The sequence below is a fragment of the Ruditapes philippinarum genome, unplaced genomic scaffold (genome assembly GCF_026571515.1).
Source record: "Ruditapes philippinarum isolate M1 unplaced genomic scaffold, ASM2657151v2 ctg1884_1_1_1_1, whole genome shotgun sequence".
Classification (NCBI taxonomy): domain Eukaryota; kingdom Metazoa; phylum Mollusca; class Bivalvia; order Venerida; family Veneridae; genus Ruditapes; species Ruditapes philippinarum.
In genome coordinates, this window is record NW_026854812.1 from 31445 (window position 1) to 53176 (window position 21732).

General features: G+C 30.4%; 2 protein-coding genes across 6 annotated transcripts in view; one reads left to right on the forward strand and one right to left on the reverse strand.

Moving 5' to 3' along the window:
* The first annotated feature begins 551 nt into the window (after positions 1–551).
* On the forward strand, positions 552–4509 carry LOC132741143 (serine protease inhibitor dipetalogastin-like). The gene is made up of 7 exons (XM_060729238.1): positions 552–654; positions 1251–1304; positions 1714–1846; positions 2299–2442; positions 3024–3143; positions 3568–3711; positions 4203–4509. The coding sequence occupies exons 2-7, from the start codon at positions 1259–1261 to the stop codon at positions 4234–4236; spliced, it is 621 nt and encodes a 206-aa protein (XP_060585221.1). The 5' UTR covers positions 552–654; positions 1251–1258; the 3' UTR covers positions 4237–4509.
* LOC132741141 (acetylcholine receptor subunit alpha-like 1) overlaps positions 4231–21732 on the reverse strand; it is a 42579-nt gene continuing 25077 nt past the window's right edge. For all 5 annotated transcript variants that reach the window (XM_060729235.1, XM_060729234.1, XM_060729233.1 and 2 more), the window contains exons 2-9: positions 10349–10494; positions 9178–9332; positions 8032–8230; positions 7682–7822; positions 6956–7067; positions 6383–6469; positions 5929–6047; positions 4231–5453 (exon numbers count right to left, since the gene is read on the reverse strand). In XM_060729235.1, the coding sequence (XP_060585218.1) occupies positions 5124–5453; positions 5929–6047; positions 6383–6469; positions 6956–7067; positions 7682–7822; positions 8032–8230; positions 9178–9332; positions 10349–10494 (1289 nt within the window). In that variant the 3' untranslated portion in view covers positions 4231–5123. The remainder of the gene's footprint in view (positions 5454–5928; positions 6048–6382; positions 6470–6955; positions 7068–7681; positions 7823–8031; positions 8231–9177; positions 9333–10348; positions 10495–21732) is intronic.

A 21732-nucleotide genomic window follows, 5' to 3' on the forward strand; every position in this document is an offset into this window, starting at 1 on the left:
TTTAGTAAACCTTAAAATTTCATGAAGACTTTTACAGTAAAACATTACATGCCTAGCAAAATAATTTCCTTGAATAACTAAAAAAACATTTCGACTGAATGAATAGAAAGATATCTAATTCTTGGTGCGCTACAAAGTTTTTCTTGTACATGTTTTACTGAATGACCAGCATATGCCAAGTTTTCACCAAGCGGATATGTAAGTACAGTAATATTAATGATCTTTGCTTTTGTCCAAATCAGCATCACCAATATTGCTATAAAAACAGAAATACAGTTACAAAACATAATGTAAAATTATATATATATACATATATATATAATTATATATATGGTACATATATATGCGTTTGTAATTTTGACAAACGACTAGTGTCTCACATATAGGACATGGTTAGAAACCATTGTAACATGTGTACTTGGTTATTGTCTACTAAGCATTCGCTTTTGTGTTTTTTTGTCCGTGAAATCATCAAGGTAATGCTTCCTGGCTTGACAAATGGTCCCCGGCTTTGCGACACGTGGAAAGTTCATGCCTAAAAACTCGCTCAGTGGTGACAGGTGGGCCAACAAACAAATATATAAATATGATGTTTCAGTAATGAGCTTTAGTTGAAATTGAACTTTTTTGGTAGTGACTTAAACCCTTTATAATGTAAGTATATATTAATACATACTAATATTAAATTGATATTTTTAAATAATTGTCATACATTGTTTTATTATTATAAACAATGTAAAACATACACAACTACCCAACTGAGAAACAGTAAGTGCGAATTAAGTTTTTTTTTTTGTTTTGCTGTAATATATTATAACTTCTACATTGTTCGCCTTCACTGATGTTTTATGACATGACGGGAATTGAGTTAATTGTCGAGATTTCATTTGCCATTCGATGCAGGTCTGGACCAGTAACTTGTACAAAACTTCAAATCATTCGCACAACTCGTTTTCAAGAATAATTATTTTAATTGTGAAAATCAGCGCTACGAATAGAACAGAAAAACAGAAAAAGAACGAATTTCCAATCGAATACTGAATATATTCCTTTATTAATTTCTGTATATCTTTCCGATGTAGGAGACCAGTTTGATATGATGTAAGCTATTCAAATTTATGTCTTACGCTTTTTGTCTTGAGTAAAGTCAAAGGACATTTGTTTTGCGTTGTTTTCCAATGAAAATGATTGTATAAATATATACTTATAACTTGTTTAATAACGTTAATGTAAATGATTTATTTTTTCAGTTAACACAATGAGGTGCATAATCATGATTGAAATCTTTGCGGCAGCTCTTGTTTGTGAGTTGTTTCAAATATATTACTAATAAAACTTTTCCATTTCATACCGACTTGCAATGATTTTTGACTCCTTTACAAATTTTCTCTGTCAAAATTTTGTTTGGTACAGTTTAGATAGTAGAGTATTTTAAAACTGACAAACCGCTGTCAATACTATGTACATTCTATGATGGTCTGAAAAAAGTGTCTTTAGAATATATAATGCATTTTATTACTGTAACATGACAAAATGAGATATATGTAGATTAAGTATTTATTTATTTATTAATTTATTAATTTATTTATTTATTTATTTATTTATTTATTTATTTATTTATTTATTTATTTATTTATTTATTTATTTTATTTATTTATTTATTTTCCTTATCATTTAATTTGATCTATGTTTTATCTTTGAATTATAACACAGTATCTACCAGTGCGAGTCTTATCCGAGACAAAAGACGTGACCTGGTAGTAGTATGCGCATGTCAAGATATATACCAGCCTGTATGCGGTGCCGACGGTGAGACTTACGGAAATCCATGTGAACTCCAATGCGCGTACGTATCCCGTTTGCAGCAATCATGGTGACAAACGTATGATGAAATACGCTAAAATGTATATGATATGTGAAATTTCATTTTTATTTATTGGACTATTTGTCCAACAACACATCAAACCAACGTCAATTAAGAAAGAACCTGTTTGAAAAGAAAACTATGGAAATAGAAAAAAAGTATTGCCATTTTCAGGACGTGAGACGGTTTTTTTTTTTTTTTGTAAATAATAGTAGAAACTCGCAAGCATTTTAGTTATTTACCGCAAGAAGTTTTAGATATCAAAGTTATACCACAATTCTAAAAAAATATTAAAGTATGATTTAGTAAAATATATGTAATCATCAAAATATCACTATAAATATCAATTTTGAAACTCTGAAGCTACGTGTACGAAAATAGAGTTCATATAACAATTTTAAAAGTATGACTTATAGAAATATTTCTTATTTCAGTAACGTAGAGAAAGCATCCGACGGTGAATGCCCGAATGCACGAAAGAAACGCTCAGATGAAGGTTGTGTGTGTAATCTGATACACGAGCCAGTTTGTGGTGAAGATGGCAAGACGTACGGTAATAAATGTATGATGGAATGCGCGTAAGTTGACCATGTTTTCTATGTCTGATTTTATTGTGCTAATAAAGTGTACAATGATGTACCGTCCGGCAGTGAGCTTTCAACTGTTTCTCATTTTAGATTCGATACAACTGTTTTTATTTAAACAGGTACAGTTAACCTTTCTCGTTATGTAACGAAATCCTATCTAGTGACCATTTAAAGACGTAATGAAAATTCTAACACGGTACTTGTTTTACTCCTCTTTTAAGTAAACGCAGAGGAAGGAACGTGTGCTAAATCGCCTGTGAGTGTATGTTTCCCATCAACCTCTCGGGTTAACGGCATTGTGGGTTTATAATTATATACATTTACAAATGTACACAAAACATTTTGTAACAAAAAAGCAGCGACTTCATACTTGTTATTTATCAACTAAACACCCGCACACGAAGAGTTTTAAGATCAGCTCCCAATTAACGTGTCACATTAGCTAATATCTTAACTAATATATACATAATCATTATTCAATTGTTAAATGTTTTAATCTGGTACAAAATTGATATTCTCTTTTTCCAACTGTATAAAATTATTTGCTTAATTGAGTTGCTTGGTACATTTAGAGGCAAAACTCTGAAATATGAGGGAGAGTGCACTAAGGACTGTGCCTGTAACTTTGATTGGTGGCCCGTATGTGGAAAGGATGGTAAAACGTATGGCAACATGTGTGCAATGGAATGCGCGTAAGTTTTATTAATATTTAAATTGAATAATTTTATGAAAGAAAAACGAATTGTTTTATATGCAATAAGTATTGTACGTGTATGCTAAATCATTTTCATATGTAATTATTTACAGTATGTTCGTATGAAATATAATATTTTTTCGGGGATTGGGCGTCTTGTTGTTGTTGTTGTTGTTGTTGATGTGTTGATGATGATGATGATAATAATGATGATGATGATGATGATACTGCTGCTGCTGATTTGATGACAAAAATGATGATGATGGTGATTTTTGTTGCTTTTGTTATGGTATGTTTTTTTCTTTTCGGTGTTGATTTTGTTGTTGTTGTTGTTGTTGTCTTTGTTCTTGTTTATGTTGTTGTTTTCAATGTTCTATATAAGCGAGAGAAGTTTTTGCTTCATTGAAAGTGAATTATTACAGTGATGTAGAAATCGATTTTGAGGGACCATGTGAGAATACCCGTAAAAAACGTTCCGATGATGGCTGTCTATGCACGATGGAAGAAGACCCCGTGTGTGGAAAAGATGGAAACACATATGGTAACAGGTGTATGATGGACTGCGAGTAAGTAAACTTTGAAACCTATGCTTTATTTATTACTAATATGAAGATCATAATTAATTTTAGAGATATTCATTCACCTCAGGTACTTGTAACGTAAACATTTTTAACAAGCTGTGTATTGTCTATTAAATATTAAATTAACTGAAAAACTTGATCACCAAAGTAATCTTTCAAACCGATACATAAATACCTTAAACGAAGTAGTTTCTAGGTCTTTAGCAAAAAGGAAAAAAGCTAACTTTATAGAACTTATAATTAGTATGGCGGATTGTGCACTAAGTTTATTAATTATATATTGTACTTAAATTCTATAGAGACATATTGCGTTTTTATTTATAGACAAATTCTGCTTGTAATAGATGAGACACTGCACTGCTCTCAAGTGCTAGATTAAGGATTCAATATTGAATAGCTAATTTTCCTTTGATTTTTTTTGTAAAGAATGGCTGTTTTATATTTATCAATATTAAATAGTTGTTTTTTCTGTTCAGGGGAGTCGAGATGGAACATAAAGGAAACTGTTGATTCACAGAGGTTTATTCATTTTGGAGTATCATGTGACATAACAGAACTGTGTTTTATCTTTTGAAATGATAATGAAAAATAAACATATATTGAAAACATGACAAAAATGGTTGTGATAATTTAAGAATGATTTTATTCCTTTAACAAAATCAGAAATGTTAACAGGGAAAGAGTCATACAACTGTCAGACTATAGAATATACTTTTTTGAACTTTACGAGTCTTAAAAAATGTATATACATCCAAACAATATCACTTTAATCTGTAATCAATTCTTTTTTAAACGAACAGAATAATTTATAACGTTACTTTTCTAATATATAATGTATCAAATATAGTTTCTTTTTTCATTGTAAAATAAAAATTGACATCAAAATTAACATCTATTGCTGGATAACTTTTGACTAACTTGACACTAAACATATACTTTATGTGCTAACATATCCTTGTTTTTGGTTAAGTGGCATGATTTGAGATTTTTGAAAAAAATATAATCAATATACCTCACATATGTGAATTTTCATGATTGATTAAAAGCTGCATATGCTTACGTAAAAATAAATATTAAGTGTTCTGCTGTATTTTGTGTATATAAATAATGCACAGTCATTATACAATATGCGTAGCTTTTTTCATTTTTTACTTTAACATGGTGAAGTATGCATGCGCGTAACTTTCCACATATTCCACAGTGATTTTGGTTTTCGTTGCTGTCTATATAGCACCCTTTTTAAATAATTGTAAATGTTTTTGAATTGATTTCCTGGGACGCCAGGGAATTAATCAAATTTAAACACTAATTTTTATTAATACATACAGAATGTTCCTATTTCATAATCGTTCTTCAACATTTTATCATATTTTCAAGTCCCTCTATATACAAGAGCTTTAGCCCAGCAAGACACAACTGTATACAACAAATATCAGAAGAAAAAGAACAAACATAATTCTGTCAAAAACCAGAACAACCTGGTACCACTCTGTTCTCACGTTTCCGTGAGATTCAGCTATCAAACTTCTCACGGCAAGGACGTTCACTTGCTTTAAAATCTCCTCAACATCTCTTTCAAGTTTGTTATCACCATGTTTAATATCAGGTGTATTTGGTACAACACTCTGTCTTTCAATGCCTTTAAATGAAATTGTCTCAGTGTCATCTAGTGGATGATAACTGTCCTCTGTCACACATACCAGCTTTTTCAACGTCTTTAAAAATAACTGAAAATATATAAACGAATCTAATATCAATAGTTTGCCAGGTTATAAATGTTATGTTAAAAATGAAAAAGTATACCAAGTTTTCTAAAATATGAATAGTTTGCAAATATGTGTATATTTTCATTTAAAATATGACACGGACGCGTCAGGTTGCACATTTATATAGAAAGGGAGGTAACTCGCATACACTAACGACAATGTAAAAGAAACAAGAGTAACTGTTATCTAATGGATAAAGAAATGTTATTCATTTTTCCTACATTAAAGAGTGGCGTCAAAATATTTCGCATTGTTCTCTTATCCTCTAAATTGGTACACAAATTATTTTAGAAATATAAGACTGTAAAGCAGGAAAATAAGCGTATTAATAATGATAATAATAATAATTCTATGAGGTTGATCTAAAGATAGGTCTTATGATTATAAGAACCAGGCATTGCCGAGTTTTATCAAGATATGAATAATGTAAACATACCTGTCTAACTATTACTGGCACTTTTCGTTTTCTCGGTCCTCTACTTTGTGTGGTTACAGCCCAAATAGATAGAATCATAGAAACTGCAATCCATACCATCGTCAGACAGTAATATTGCACTGTAAAATATTTAATATAGATAAAATATAACTAGTCTTTAATCTTTACTAGTATAATGGCGATATAGTTTAATTCAAAAATTCTAATTACAAGAAATTACTTTGATTTTAATTCAAATTATGGTTAAATTAGATGAAACATGTACATGTATAATAGTTTTGTCTTTTTGTAAATTTTGTTGTATTAGAAATGACAAATAAAAGGCAATGGTTTTCTATTCAGGGGCATCGTTCATAAAAATCTAGGTCCTTAAAAGTATTTTCAATTTGCAATTGTGCCTTTATTTTTTTTCAAACGATGATTTCATGGATGAAAAACCTGTATAATGTCTTACCTAGGTAAGGTAGGGTTGGATGAGCTTCCGGTAAGAAGTTCTGGATCATGGCAATCAAAATGATTATTCCTAAAATCAACGTAGACCCTAAAAAATAAAAATATTTCACACTTTATATCACCACCTCTCACTACCAACTTTTAAGGCATAATGGGCCTTTAACATTTGATTTTCCCAATAATCAACTTATTATTTATAGAGTTATACTTGTATTTTTTTCTAGATCTGCAACTTGTTCCTGGCTCTAGCCGAATCCCCGGTAGGTACACCCCCCTCCCCTCCTATATCCATTGTGATAATTAAACCTTATAGAACTGGCAAGTTATCAGAAGTTACTAACATCAGGTGATCACAAGAAAATGTATTAAATCAAATGATAACCAATAGTAATTTAACAAAAACAAAGCTAACTAAGTGCAATACCCTCTCGCTGGCCATCATTTTTTGTGATTTTTGTAATTTTTTTAGAATAATTTATTTACAAATAGAATGATAATGGTTTTGACAAAACTCGTAAAAAAACATTTATTAATAATGTTTATAAGTTAAGATAAAACTTGACTGTTAACATACCGATTGTTAGTCGTTCCCGGCAGTCTGGCGGTAACAGGAAGTGGAATGGTACTAGAATGGCAATAATTACCGCTGGTAATACAAACACGTGCGTGTAATACACTGTCTTACGCTGAAAAACGTTAAAGGTATAATTTTATTTCCAAAAACAATAAAAAATTAAATATCTAGAAAACTGTGATTCCTCGGAAGCATTAAAATAGCAAAATTACATGAAAACTGCAGACTCGGTTTGATTGAGTCTGTACATGAGGAATAACGCAAAAGTGCAACAGCCCTCACGTCCCCCTAGCACCGACTTGAGCGGTACTCAATTTTCATCACTTAAAAGTGCTGGAATCAATGACAAAATCTTCCAAAATAGTATAAACAACATTTTCATTCGACAACACAATGAGACATGCTGACTGTTGACTCGTTGTTATCAAAGACAACAAATCTAAAATAAACATAATTTCAATACTTGATACGTTCTTCATGTATCTCGCTTTTCAGTGTTATTGTAAAATCAAAAAATCTAGTATGGACGGGTATATGGAAAACAAAATAAATATTTTCAGTGATATACCGATGCTCAGAATTTTGCATTGACTTGTAGATGCATTAGAGTTACATGAAGAGTGATCAGTATTTATTGCAGATTTGGTCTGATTTCAACTAGCATATTGAGCCATTGGTATGTACTCAAACAATGAAGTTTATCAAAATAGAAACTAAGAATCAAACCTTAAGACTGAGGTTAAACTGTATATGCTGGTACGGCTCTGGACAGCAGGCGTATGTTTTAGTGATAACAGTTGCAGGGGACGCTGTAAGTTGCCATTCTTTACTCTCCGAATACTCGGACAAGTCAAAACTTATGTTTTCCTAGAAATAAATAAAATAGAACAATGAATCAAATACAGGCGTAACAAAATTGTGAAATAAATTGTTTCAATAGCAAATAGCCCTAACGTGTTTATCAAATTTTAGTAATAGAGGAAAATATACTCAATGATTCTAAATTGATAAAGGGAGACAATACATATACCCGCTTAAAGACATTCCACACAGAGTTGTCTAATATTGTTACTTACGTGGTACATTGTTAGATTTATTTTATAACCGTCGTATGTATATGAACCAAATTTTATAGAACACGTTTGTTCGTCATATGGAAACTTCATCATATCCATTGTACAACGTGTTCTGATGCGTGCTTTAGGTGAGTAAAATACCTGACCATTATTAAATACTATAGCCAGCGTGTCCATAGTCTCTAGCTGAACCTCTGCACTGAAAATAAAAAAGTTTAAACCATGTTAGTATTATAAAAAATACTATATATAATAATTTTTTGTTCATCTCGTCATCATTTTCCTTGATCCATTTTCTTAATAGAAATCTTAATTTCTTATTATTTCTGATATTTAACCCTTAACTTGCTGAATTTCTTAAATGGACTCTTCCAATTTCTATTTTGGAACAGTCCATTATCAATTTTAGGTATATCAAGATAATAATTTGAACTTGGCCAGTCAATAGTATAGCGCTTTGTCCGATTGTAGAGAACTGCATGCTGGCCTGGCTCTATACTGGTGGCAAAGACAAATAACTTTCGCCTTAAGCAGGGTAAATGTTACTATAATTCGATAACAACAATAAGAATAAAAAAAATCGTTTACCATAACATGATAACATCTTAATGTTATAACATTGTGTACCCTTTTAAGATATAACAAATACATGTTCTAACCAGGAAAATAGTATGAACTCATATCCATAAGTTATGTAGAGTTAAATGTTATTAAACTCTCTTTTTACGGTTCACATGTGAAATACAATAACGGTAACACTTAAACCAGAGAAACAATTATCTACATCACATGTTAAACTCACAAGCCCCCAAAACATTTAGCCTCCTGGCGGTAACAAGTTTTACTTATGAGACAAGTGAAGACCAGTGTGTCTACCATGTCCATGTCGGCTGATGTTCGATATTCATTTGGTACATATTTCATTATATATACAGTACATGTATATAATATGATAGTGATTTCAATATGACAGCAAGTTCATTTAAGATATTTCGCTCGACTGAAGCTGACCTGTTCAAGCAATTTAAGAAACACACCCCGTCAAGTCGACACCCCGTCCATCCGATAATCCTACCTTATTGACCAATAATTACCTAATAAATCACTTTCTTTTACCAATTTTCCCCATAATTATACGCAACTTACTTGTTAAATAACGAGATATCAGGCTGCCACAATTCTTTTACAGGAACGTTGATCACGTGTATACGGTTATAACGAGATGGATCCCAGCTCAACCGGAAGTCAGTCCACAGTTGTTCAATATACACGCTGGTTTCCATAATCTCTTCATGTTCAAACTTTAAAACAAAGTAATATCATCATTATGAAGTTGTTTAGACCCTCTTTCATTACTTGATTGCTGTTACATGAAAGACATGCCTTTCCCGCCAACAAATTAGAATCATATTACAAGATCTCTTATCAAATGTCAAGCAAAAGGCAAGGCAATTACTGAAGGAATAAAATGGTATAACGATCGTCAGTGCAGACAACTTCTCACAAATTTCTCACCAATTGTTTTATTTTTTTTTTCAAAATTCAAATACTCTTTCATATAGACCAGTTTTAGACGTTTGCACATCAAGGGCAATAACTCTATGATTGTAGGCCTTTGCTATGGATATCAATATATAGTTTCGATAAATCGTCGTTGCGCACCATGTGAAATACTCAATATTGAAATCATCCAAATATATAGTCGACTATTGTTTGAAGCTATAAGTGTGAAACATGCTTCAAACGGTGGCACACAGAGTGTATAATTGTGCAACTAATGGCGAGCGTCAGTAAAAGTGGAGTGTGCCCCTCGTTTCCGGTTGATGTAAAAACTTACTTTGTTGAGGTCACAAGTCTTGTTCCATTGACAAACCGCTTAACAATAAATAATGAAATGACTAACGTTCATATGAGTTAACCATTAAAGGTCTAAATGATTGAAGTAAATAAGAACAACTTATAAGTACAATATCACAGCATGATACTGGTGACCCTTGAAGACTTTAACAACATTGCTCCGCCTATGTACTTGATATATCAATGGCATTCACGAGAGCGTTTGTTTGTAAGTAAATGTTAGTTTAAGTTGCGCATTTAAAGGTTACAAAAACTTTAATGTGGTTATGTTATGTATAAGGACTATTTTCAACAGCGCAAGAGCTTTCTTGTAAGATGTCATGCGCCTTCATCTGACTGAAGCAATATTATGATGCTGGCAAGAATAGACATAAGAAATCTGAAAATATAATATCAAAGTGTCAGATTCTAGTTACAGATAATCTATTTTTCAATAAAATGAAAATAATAATCAACTCACGAGGTCAACGAGGTCAATAAGACGTATTCCGATTGAGAGACTAACAGGAATACTGTCGTTTATCTGGGGAAGAATTCTCTTGTCATAGTTACGAAATATATTTTGGAGCAGACGACTTTGAACGCTAACTGTTGTCTCCATGGAACCTGAAACAGATAAAAGAAACACATTTAAATGCGAGAAGGCAGCTTACTAGATTAATAATGATAATAATAATAATAATAATAGTAATAATAATAATAATAACAATAATAAAAATAATAATAACAATAATGATAATAATAATAATAATAAAAAATAATAATAAAAAAATAATAATAAATAATAATAATAATAATAATTATAATAAAGTAATAATAATAATAATGATAATAAAGAATAATAATTATAATAAATAAGGGTACGTTGGTCCAAACATAGACAGGGATTACATGTACAAACTTTGAATTATCCTAATGGCGCAAGCGTTTAAATAAATCATTCATTTTCATTTTTTTGTATTTAAACTTCTTTTAATCTAATTTTTAATTCAATGTTTGAAAATTTATTGACTGCCGACATGTAAAATGTCTTTGGCCATATTTACAAAAAAACATAGCAAATGCCAAAACATGGCAAAGACGTCGACAGACATATATAAAAGCATACAAACATCATATAATGTATTACAATAATTAATATTTCGAACATTTAAGAAACAGTAATATTTTTCAGGCTATTGTTTCCTAACGTAAAAGCATCTTAATACAATTCCTACAAACTAACAATAGATCTGTCGGCTATTCAGATACATCAATTAACCAGGTACAAAAATACCTGCAAAGATGCATAGCTTCAAAGAATATTTGTCATTCAGAAAAGCAAAACTTCGGCAACATTTCAGGAAAAATAAATAAAAACATAAGCAGATAAAAGATAAGTCGCATCTTCATTTTTACCCTGAATGACTTAATTTACTGATAAATTGGCGGAACAAAACATAATGTCAGATGTCAAAACAAGCACGTGCTCCCGCGAGATTACAGTGGCGCCAAATGTCGTCTGCTATCAAAGAAATCACTTCAGATGTGGTTTTCAGAAATAAGAAAAATGTTTGCCTTATCACGCAATACATTTGAAATTGCAGAAGTTCTTTTGTAGTATTTTTATCCGATAGCAAGGGATAGTTCCGCTTAAATCACCTGCAATTTCAAGATAATTTTATGACTTTGAATTTACGGCAATCGCAACAAAATTAATAAGGAGAGGATAGTAATTTTCTTCAGCTACATTAAGAATTCCAAATAAGAAAATTGAACACATTTTTTTTTGGTCGCATATTTAAAAATCTTTATTAGTTTTCTTAAGATAATATCAAGCACGTTTTAAAAACAAAAATATCCATATTACAAAATGAATCGTTTAACCACAGTGCATATGTCTCTAAAGCATACGACTTGCTTAAATCATAATTTTTGTGAATATATGTAGCTGAAAAACGTCCGCAAATACTCGAGACTTGCACTCACATGGTATATATAGGATGTTGATCCTAAAATTATCTCTGTTTATAACAGAAAACTAGCTACATGTATATGCATAATCTGTTCCTAGGACTTGTTTGTAGACTTTAACATTATCATGATTACAGGTTGTTTACTTATTAAATTAAATATAAAAACTATTCATAAAATAAACATGAATATTGTAGATACACATTTATATTTGGACACTCAGCACAAGTTTATGAAGTTATAATCAAAACTGACTTATTCAAAAATCCAGATAATAATTTTGTGCTTTTTTTAGCTCTTCAAATTCAAAGTGATTTGACTTCTGAATGTCGAGGCCTCGTTATATCAATTTGATAACATGTTTAATATAACCAAGACTTTCACAACATATAATTTTTAATATGTTATGTTTCAAAGTTGATATTGTCCCATTTACACAAGTATTTTCCACTGATGAAATGCCGTTTTGCGTTTCTTATGAAGCTTATTAATTCACAAGCCAAAACCTTCTTTATGCTTAATTGCTGGTAACGTTTGTCATTTGTAATTAACCGCAAGGTTTTTATATGATTTACTTTGGATGCAAGTGACACAAAAACAAAACAAAAAATAAATAATTAAAATTAAACAATTTCAGTTGAAAAAAGGGTCTGAGAATATCCTCTTAACGCATACAGTACATCACAGTGCATGTGTAAATCTACTAATAGGAGAAAATGATTATTATAAAATTCTAGATGTATAAACTAAAACATCAAAAAATCTTTTGTCGTAATTCTGATAAAAATTGAGTTATAAACTCCTACGTAGGACTTTTAAACTCCTACGTAGGACTTTAAAACTCCTAATTAGGTTTTTTGTCTCCTACTTAGGAGTTATAAAGTCCTTCGTAGGACTTATAAAGTCCTACGTAGGATTATAAAGTCCTAATTAGGCTTTTTTAACTCTTACGTAGGAGTTATAAAGTCCTACGTAGGATTATAAAGTCCTAATTAGGCTTTTTTTTAACTCTTACGTAGGAGTTATAAAGTCCTACGTAGGATTATAAAGTCCTAATTAGGCTTTTTTATCTCCTACGTATGAGTTTTAAAGACATACGTAGGAGTAATAAAGTCCTACGTAGGAGTTATCTTTTTTATAGAACATGCTAAATTGGCACCCGGACGCTTCCGATAGTGAGAAAGAGGTCTAAATTTTATTGGTTATAAATTTGGTTGGTTTGATTATATTACGTAGATAAAGTCTATCTTTATTAACCTTCTTTATAATTATAATCGGTAAATTTTAAATCTCTATCATCACAGCAGCAATCTGTTATAGCTGGAACCGGTTATTAGTATACGATGTGAAATGTTAACGCAAGTCTTTCAGCTATTAGAATTCTTATTATAATCAGTCGTATTGTTTAAAATCCTCCCAGACAAAAAATAATTAAAAACTCATTAAAAGTTTGGCTGAATTGGTTAAATTAACGTACGATTTCGAGCACTAAGTAACTAGAATACTTCACGCTGACTTAATATTGTGTTTGGGCCATATTTTTCTTGCAAACTAAGTTTGACTCAATATTGCTTAAAATATCTTAAATATGAAAAGTAATCATCGACCGGCATTTGTGTGGCTCCATTACAATTACTAAGTATTTAACAAGATCTGCTTATACATATTTCATAGAATCGCAGCTATAATGGCATTGAAAGCAATACATTATTTTTCTGGTATTCATTCATCCGAATACATCAACTATGTAATTTGATTTTCTTGATTAAGAAGCACCTTTGCGCTCCTGCACATATTTTGGAATCAGACCTGTATTTACATAAGTGCAATGAAAAAATATACTCATAATGGACAAACTTCTTTATTTACTATTAATTTACATTTTGAGAATAAGTAACTGAGTTTTTACCAGTCAAATTACCAGGAAAAATGAACTTTAACTAAATGTGATACCGCATTAGATAATAAATGACCCTATTTTGGATTGCTAGCTTTTTAGTTTATGTTTGTTTTGGTTGAAGGACAAACCGACAAATAACTATTCATACTGATTGAAACATTTTGGTTTGTTAACAAATGTACGAAAAATCATGTTACATAGATCATGTGTCGTCATATTGCATAGATCATGTGCCGTCATGTTACATAGAGCATGTGTCGTCATGTTACATAGATCGTGTGTCGTCATGTTACATAGATCATGTGTCACCATGTTACATAGATCGTGTGTCGTCATGTAACATAGATCGTGTGTCGTCATATTACATATATCATGTGTCGTCATGTTACATAGATCGTGTGTCGTCATGTTACATAGATCATGTGTCGTTATGTTACATAGATCTTGTGTCGTCATATTACGTAGATCATGTGTCGTCATGTTACATAGCTCGTGTGTCGTCATGTTACGTAGATCATGTGTCGTCATGTTACATAGATCGTGTGTCGTCATGTTGCATAGATCGTGTGTCGTCATGTTACATAGATCGTGTGTCGTCATGTTACATAGATCGTGTGTCGTCATGTTACATAGATCGTGTGTCGTCATGTTACATAGATCATGTGTCGTCATGTTACATAGATCGTGTGTCGTCATATTGCATAGATCATGTGTCGTCATCTTACATAGATCGTGTGTCGTCAAGTTTCATAGATCATGTGTCGTAATGTTACATAGATCATGTGTCGTCATGTTACATAGATCATGTGTCGTAATGTTACATAGATCATGTGACGTCATGTTACATAGATCATGTGTCGTCATGTTACATATATCATGTGTCGTCATGTTTCATAGATCATGTGTCGTCATGTTACATAGACCATGTGTCGTCATGTTACATAGATCATGTGTCGTCAGGATGATAAAAAATTCCCAATTCAAACATTGCGGTATTGATTAGTTCTTCTTTGGAAAAGAATACCACTTTTACTATTTAAAAATGTGTAACATATCTGCTTTATCACATCACAATTCCCAGGTACCTGCCATGTTCGCTTCTTGCAATTGTGCTGTAAGGGTTACCCCAGGTCAAAGCTTGCTTATCATAGATTCTTAAGAACTATTCGTTTATGTTTTGAATGCGATACAAAAATAGAAATCCCGGTAGCATGCTTTTATCTTTGTTTATAACGGTGCCGGATCTGTTTCTATGATCTATCATAAAGGTTAATGTAAACAGAATTTCAAGTTGTTTACTGGAGAAACTGTATGTATAACTGTGTGAGGATCATTGTTTCATTAATTCTGTTATAGAACTCTCAACACTAGGCAATGTCAAGATTTTCAATATTAACCTTGTTTTAATTATTTTTGTTGTAAGGATCTCAAAACCAGACAAGGTCAAGATATGAATTATGACCACTCATTTATTCTGTATAAGTACTCCAAGCAGCAAGTCATGTAAAGATTTGCAACATGAACATTGTTTTAGTCATTCTGTTTTATGACCCTCAACACCAGGCAATGTCAAGATTTCTTATATTAAGTAAACATTCTTTCCTTTATTCTGTTTAAGGACTCTCAACACCTGGTAATGTCAAAGTTTAAAACATAAACGTTGTTTCATTATTTTTGTATAAAGAATTTCATCAACACAAGGTAATGTCAAAGTTTGCAATATGATCATTCCTTCATGTATTCTGTTGGAGGACACTCGAAATCAGATAATGTCAAGGTTTAAAACATAATTAAAATTAAGGTTTAAACATAGCATAAATATGTATTGTAACTTATAGAATTTATATCGTTTGTTTTCTTTCTGGCATTTCAACGACGTTTTACAATAACTTACGACCGGCAAAACAACAAAAACAAGCTACAAAATGGGATTGTCTTTTTTTATGGGGGGGGGGGTAAATAAAGTAAAATGTTATTTTCATTAAGAGCAATGGCAATGAAAATAAAAAATAATAAAAAGGCAACATCTTCAATGCCACATTGAACAGAATTAAGCGGTACCTAATGTATGTTCTAAAACGTATAGTATAATCTAAAAAAACAATTTTAATTGGCACCATGTTTATATGCAGAATGTACAAAGTTCCCAACTTCCATTTATTTCCTGAAAGCTGTGTAAACTGTATTAACTGTCTATGAAATAAAGAAACCGAAAGCATTGTTTTAAAAAGTCATACTAACATTAAGTTATGAGTAAGAGAAAAATAAAGTAAAAGATAGCCAGCCATCTGTTCTTCTATACTCTGATTTAATAAAGTATTCATTTAAAGTCTTTAAAACATAGGAAAGAGATAAAATTGCACTTGACAACTAAAACCTGAAGTAAAACTCATTATTTTTATCTCATTTTATCTCAGGTTATCTCATCTTCAATATCTCTTTGGTCGTAACGAAAAATCAACTTTTCTTGTAATTTGTAGTTCATTTTTAATTTACACAAACTTTTCCAAACATTTATCACTCATTTTTTTTTATATTTCAAATTATTCGTTTCAAAATGACTTATTGCGTTATGCTTTTGCCATCGTACACTCTGATTATAATTTTGTTATTTATATATAATTATGTTCTTATCAACAAATTAACAAGAAGTGTTTGTGTCTTTGATCATAAGTGAGTAACACTTGTATATAACATATAAATCTCGTTAAGCAGAAGTCAAAACTACAATTTTAACGCTTTTACAGCATATTGCTACGTTTTCTTTATAAGAATTAACCTAGTGTTTTTTTATGTTTTCAAGGTTTGGCAATCGGCATGAGAAATGCCTTTCACCATCTTTGACCATCTTTAGTTATTACATAAATATAAAATGATAAAACTTCCATAAAATTTGCTTTTAGAAGACTGATGGTGTTTAATATGTAATTGTTATGATAAAACATTTGTTTCTTACATTTGATGTTAAACGAACTTACTCAAACCAAAACTTGAAACTCCGAAAGCCCGTTCATATAATTGATAATTTTTAAAAAGTTAACTTTATTGTGCGAAACGTAATTTATTTTACCAATACTCGAATTTGTATAATGCCATGTTGAAATTCATGTCTAAAATACAGAGAACAACAAAACACTTGTAAAAGTCCTAATTTTGTTACTTAATTGTCAATTAGCTTCAGTTACTCCAACTTGTCCTTTAACAAATATCCAAATGTCAAAATACGCACCATATTAAGTTTCGTACATGTATATTTGTCTGTAGAAGAAAGGAGAAAATACACATTTTTCAGCTTCTCAAATTACGCACCACTTCACTTTAGAATTAATAAGTAGCAATGACATTGAAATTACAGGAATGTCGAAATGTTAAACAAATAAACGAAACTAAAGTAATTGTTCATCATCAGATGTTTTACAGTTTTATTAATAATAATCTAGTTATATAATATTTATTATTTGCATCTGGTTTTACAAGAATACTTTTAATATATAATGATGTGAAAAAATCGGAAAGTAACACAAAAACCTGCTACCGGTAATTTATATAATTGTCTATATGTAGTATAGCATTGTTATGTAGTAATGCTATGTTGCAATGCTACATTCACAATCATATTTTTTATGAATGCAATGATATTGCAATGGCTTGCATAGATTTGACAGTAAGGCAGCTTTAATCGACAAATACTTAGAAAACGTATTGTATTAATATATTTTGTTAACATTTCAACACCTTTAAAGTTTGCTTATAACAGATTTTGTGAACATCAACCACCTGTTCTGAATTTTACCAAGCCCTGGTTGTTAGTAAATATCTAGTAAAATTTATTAATTTGGAACCAACAGTTTCATACAAAAATAAGCATTATACAATTGAAATACTGCCGCGAACAGAACACGCACAGGTTTACCAGTAATTAAAATATCTTAGACATGATGACTTTATTGAAAAAAGTTTAAGCACTCATTAAACTGAATATCTAAAGTAATATCTAATATAATGTATATATCACACTGTATTTCTATTCAGTTTTGGGCCAGGTTTTTCCATCTTGATAAGTTTCGATTTTGATAAAACAAAATCCAAACCTTTTTATCCTATAGGTCTTTCTTATGAAAGATAGCATTTTCTCAAATAAGTGCTTGTTGATTAACCATTGTTACACAAAACATTTTTTTATTGTATTTTTATTGCTCCCGGAAGGACTTTAATATATTTCAATTTGATAACAATTTGTTTTGGCAGAATTCACAATAATGCAATAACTAAGATATGGCATGTATTGAAATATTTCCTTGTATTAGCCATACCTTCCGTTGAATTAAGTAATTGATTTTGGAATTTCATGGTTCGTTTATATCAAACAATTATTTACCTAAGCATCCCTGCATCATATCGTAGTTAAAGTTGTGGATGTTTTGTTCCATCTACACTATTATAAATTATATTCTAGAAAATCCGACCTGGCAGATATTTATTTCTATTAAGATAAATATAATGTAAAAGATACAAAATTATAAAAAAAAACATAATGTACATTATGGTTTTGTGCAATTCTTATAACCTCTCATCCCGCCTTACAATATACTTTAACTATAACTGATGGCTTACTTCTAAAATTATTATGGGACTATGTAAAAAGTTATAGAGATTGATTTTTATGTTTAAAAACGCTGACAATTGAGACTGTGTTATAAATGACAATATGCACTCATCGTTTATTTTAAAACACATTGTCAGCACTTCCCGTGTATAATTACCCAATAGTTATTGTTTGATTTAATTCCCTATTTATCCACCATGATGAGTCCTAGATGGTAATATACAATATAAGTCACAGCTGGTTTTTTAACTATAAATATCAAGTAATACTTGTGTTTCTGAAAAAAATGCAAGTTCATTTCTTATTGTTTAGTTATATTTGTTATCAGTTACAAGAAATGTTGAAATAAAATTTAATAGACCAGAACACATTTCCGCAGGCTTTAAAACTTATGCCAGAACACAGTTCTATATTTTGGGTGCTATATAAGACCATAATATAATTGAATATTAAATTCAAAAATAAATCATAATAATATTCATAAAAAGAATAAAGTTGGTAATTAATTGTAAAGTTTATGACAATAAAATGGCATTTTAATGGGGTAGAACACATGTTAGAACTTAACATTTATTACTCAAAGACCAGATTTCATTTCTTGCCATGGACTGTTTAAAACATAGACATTAATGAAAACTATTTTGTGCGTAAATACTGCTATAAATTTAAGTTAATTATTAAAAAAGCAATTATAATGATATAGACCCTGCACTTTTCTTTAAGAATAATAAACAATTATATATGTTTTTAAAAGTTTTACATATACTTCTTTGCTATTTTCTAATCATACAATGTCATGTTATGAAGACATGGCTCAACAAAGAGTGGCGGGATTTAATTAACGCTTGACCCAACAAAAACCAACAATATCAGACCAACGACAAGTCGCATCATTTGTTGTTTATATGAAACATTTTGAAAACAGGATTTAATTAGTTGTTGATTAATTAATAAATTGTTAGTCTGTATAAATATCTATATATATATATACTACTGTACAGTATTGTTGCGAGATGTTCTAATCGGTCGCGCAATAACTTAAACAACCTTTTAAATGATATATGCCAGCTAATTCAATGCTTAGTTCATCTTCAATTCAAACAGCTTTGCTAAGGATATTTAAAACCAACACGTATTCTTACATGTTTAACAACCGAAATTTCGACAAATGTCTGACGGGAATGCATTACCGGTATTGAAACTTCTTACTTAAATAATGACAGATTTTTGTGAGACTTTTATTACTTCTTTTCAGATCTTGCACAATGTATGTATTTGTAAGTAAATATCGTTTTTGGAAGATATGATTTATTTCTTTCTAAACAAAACTTTTCATGAATACGTATTTAAACAAAATCTATCTGAAATATAACCGTTATCAGAAAAACAATAAATTAAAATATCACAAAGATGGTGGCTTAATTGTTACACGAGCATAATTGAAAGATGTTACATATACCACAGTGTTTTACTGTCAAGCTGTAAGCCAGAGTTTCCATCTGGATTAAAGACTAAAGATAATTTTTCTGTTTTGATGAGTTTTTCAAAGACTTTTTCATTCTTTTTACATCTTTTATATCAAACAGGTATTTTTTTCAAACAAAAGCTAATTTTCTAATTTACTTTCCATTGTTACGAAAACAATATTGTATCTGACCTTTAAGCTATGAGTCGTTCAAGATGTTGCACTTTCCAGTAACTTTCAAGAACACGCTAAAAAACACCAAATATGAGATTTCAACTTTTGAAGTGATTTTTTTCGAATTTTATTCGTTCATTGCTGTCGAGGGATCTACCCTGTCCAGAATATATTTTTTTATTTTCCATTTCCATTGCAAACCATTTTAACACTATTAACTACGACGTGGTTTGTATTGAAATATTTCCTTGTTTTTGCCATACCTTCCGTTGAATTAAGTAATAGTTTTTGGAATTTTATGGTTCGTTTGTATCAAACAATTATTTACCTCAGCATCCCTGAATTATATCATAATTTAAGTTGTAGTGTTTGTTCCAATATTTAAGAGAATCAGACCTGATAAATACTTATTTCTATAAAGATAACTGTAATGTAAAAGATAAGATCGTAACACTTATAATGTCAATTATGACATTGGGCAATTATCGTTTCAACCTTTTCTCTCCTCCAACTAGCAATATCTTATTAAAATATACTTGAGCTGTTCTTAATTGCTTAATTCTAAAACACATTTAAGCGATGGAGAAAGATAATTTGTAGAAAGTTATGGAGCAATAACCATATAAACGTTCAAAATTACGAGTAATCACTTAGAACTGTATAAGCATTTTTCTAAGGAAAGCTTTATAAAAGTATCTAAATGAGACAAGACTATTGTGTGTATTAATATTTGAAACATTTATGGAAAATGTGCCCAATTGTAGACAAATCATCTTTATAAAGACCAGTTTTAATATAAAATTTTATATTTGTACTTGTTTGATATTCTTAAAGTAAGTAAAGTAATAACTGGATTTACCAGTTTATGAAAAAATGAAAATGACATTTTAATGGGATAAAACACATGTTAGTACTCAAAGACTAGGCATAAATTATATTACAACATTAATGAGGACTCTTTTGTGTGTAAAAACTGCTGTAAATTTGAATTAATTACATACATGCTTAAATAAATTAGTCGTAATGCTAATGATATAGACTAATGTTAGACCCATGCTAATGATGTCTGCGCATTTCTTTAAGCAAAATAGATCCTTAGAAATGTTCGTTATCTGCTTTTCATGTCGTGATAACAAGAAACGCAAAGAAGAATTCGTAAAACATGTATTAGATTCAGATCTATGAATAACATCTTAAAAATTTAAAATTATAATACATTTTCTTCATCATATTTATCAAACTGATACATGGGTAATGAGAGCTTTTTGTAGACTTAAAGTAAGTGGAAACTTTCAATCAATACTCTTAGTCATGTTCCTCACAATTATAAACAATTCTTCAAATGTTTACATCACTTCATACTTGCATTTAAAGGTACACAAATTATAAATTATTATAGTAAACATGGGAACGGAGTGGCCAGAGCAGTAACGGTTGGTTGACCCTGCGCTTATGTAAAATATGATATTTTTCTTGTGTATGCATTGAGAAACACGGTCTCTAATCCATAAATGTTAAAAAGTTAAGATGTAAAGATATTTCTTTCCAAACGTCAGATTATACTTTCATCTAAATCATCTTTGACAGTGAGTCTGAAACTCCACCTAACTATCGTTCTATCTTACACAGTTATAGATAACATCTCTGTTTTACATTAGGCGGCAATGCCATACAAAAGTGAACCATGAAATTGATGGTTATGTTTCCGTGATAAAAAACAAAAAGAAGTATGTGGGTGGTTTTTTA

Excerpts from the sequence above, each read along its gene's own strand:
- LOC132741143 (XM_060729238.1), top strand. The coding sequence starts at position 1,259 with ATGAGGTGCATAATCATGATTGAAATCTTTGCGGCAGCTCTTGTTT. Across the intron at positions 3,144-3,567 it reads ATGTGTGCAATGGAATGCGC|TGATGTAGAAATCGATTTTG; the intron begins GTAAGTTTTATT and ends GAATTATTACAG. Across the intron at positions 3,712-4,202 it reads AGGTGTATGATGGACTGCGA|GGGAGTCGAGATGGAACATA; the intron begins GTAAGTAAACTT and ends TTTTCTGTTCAG.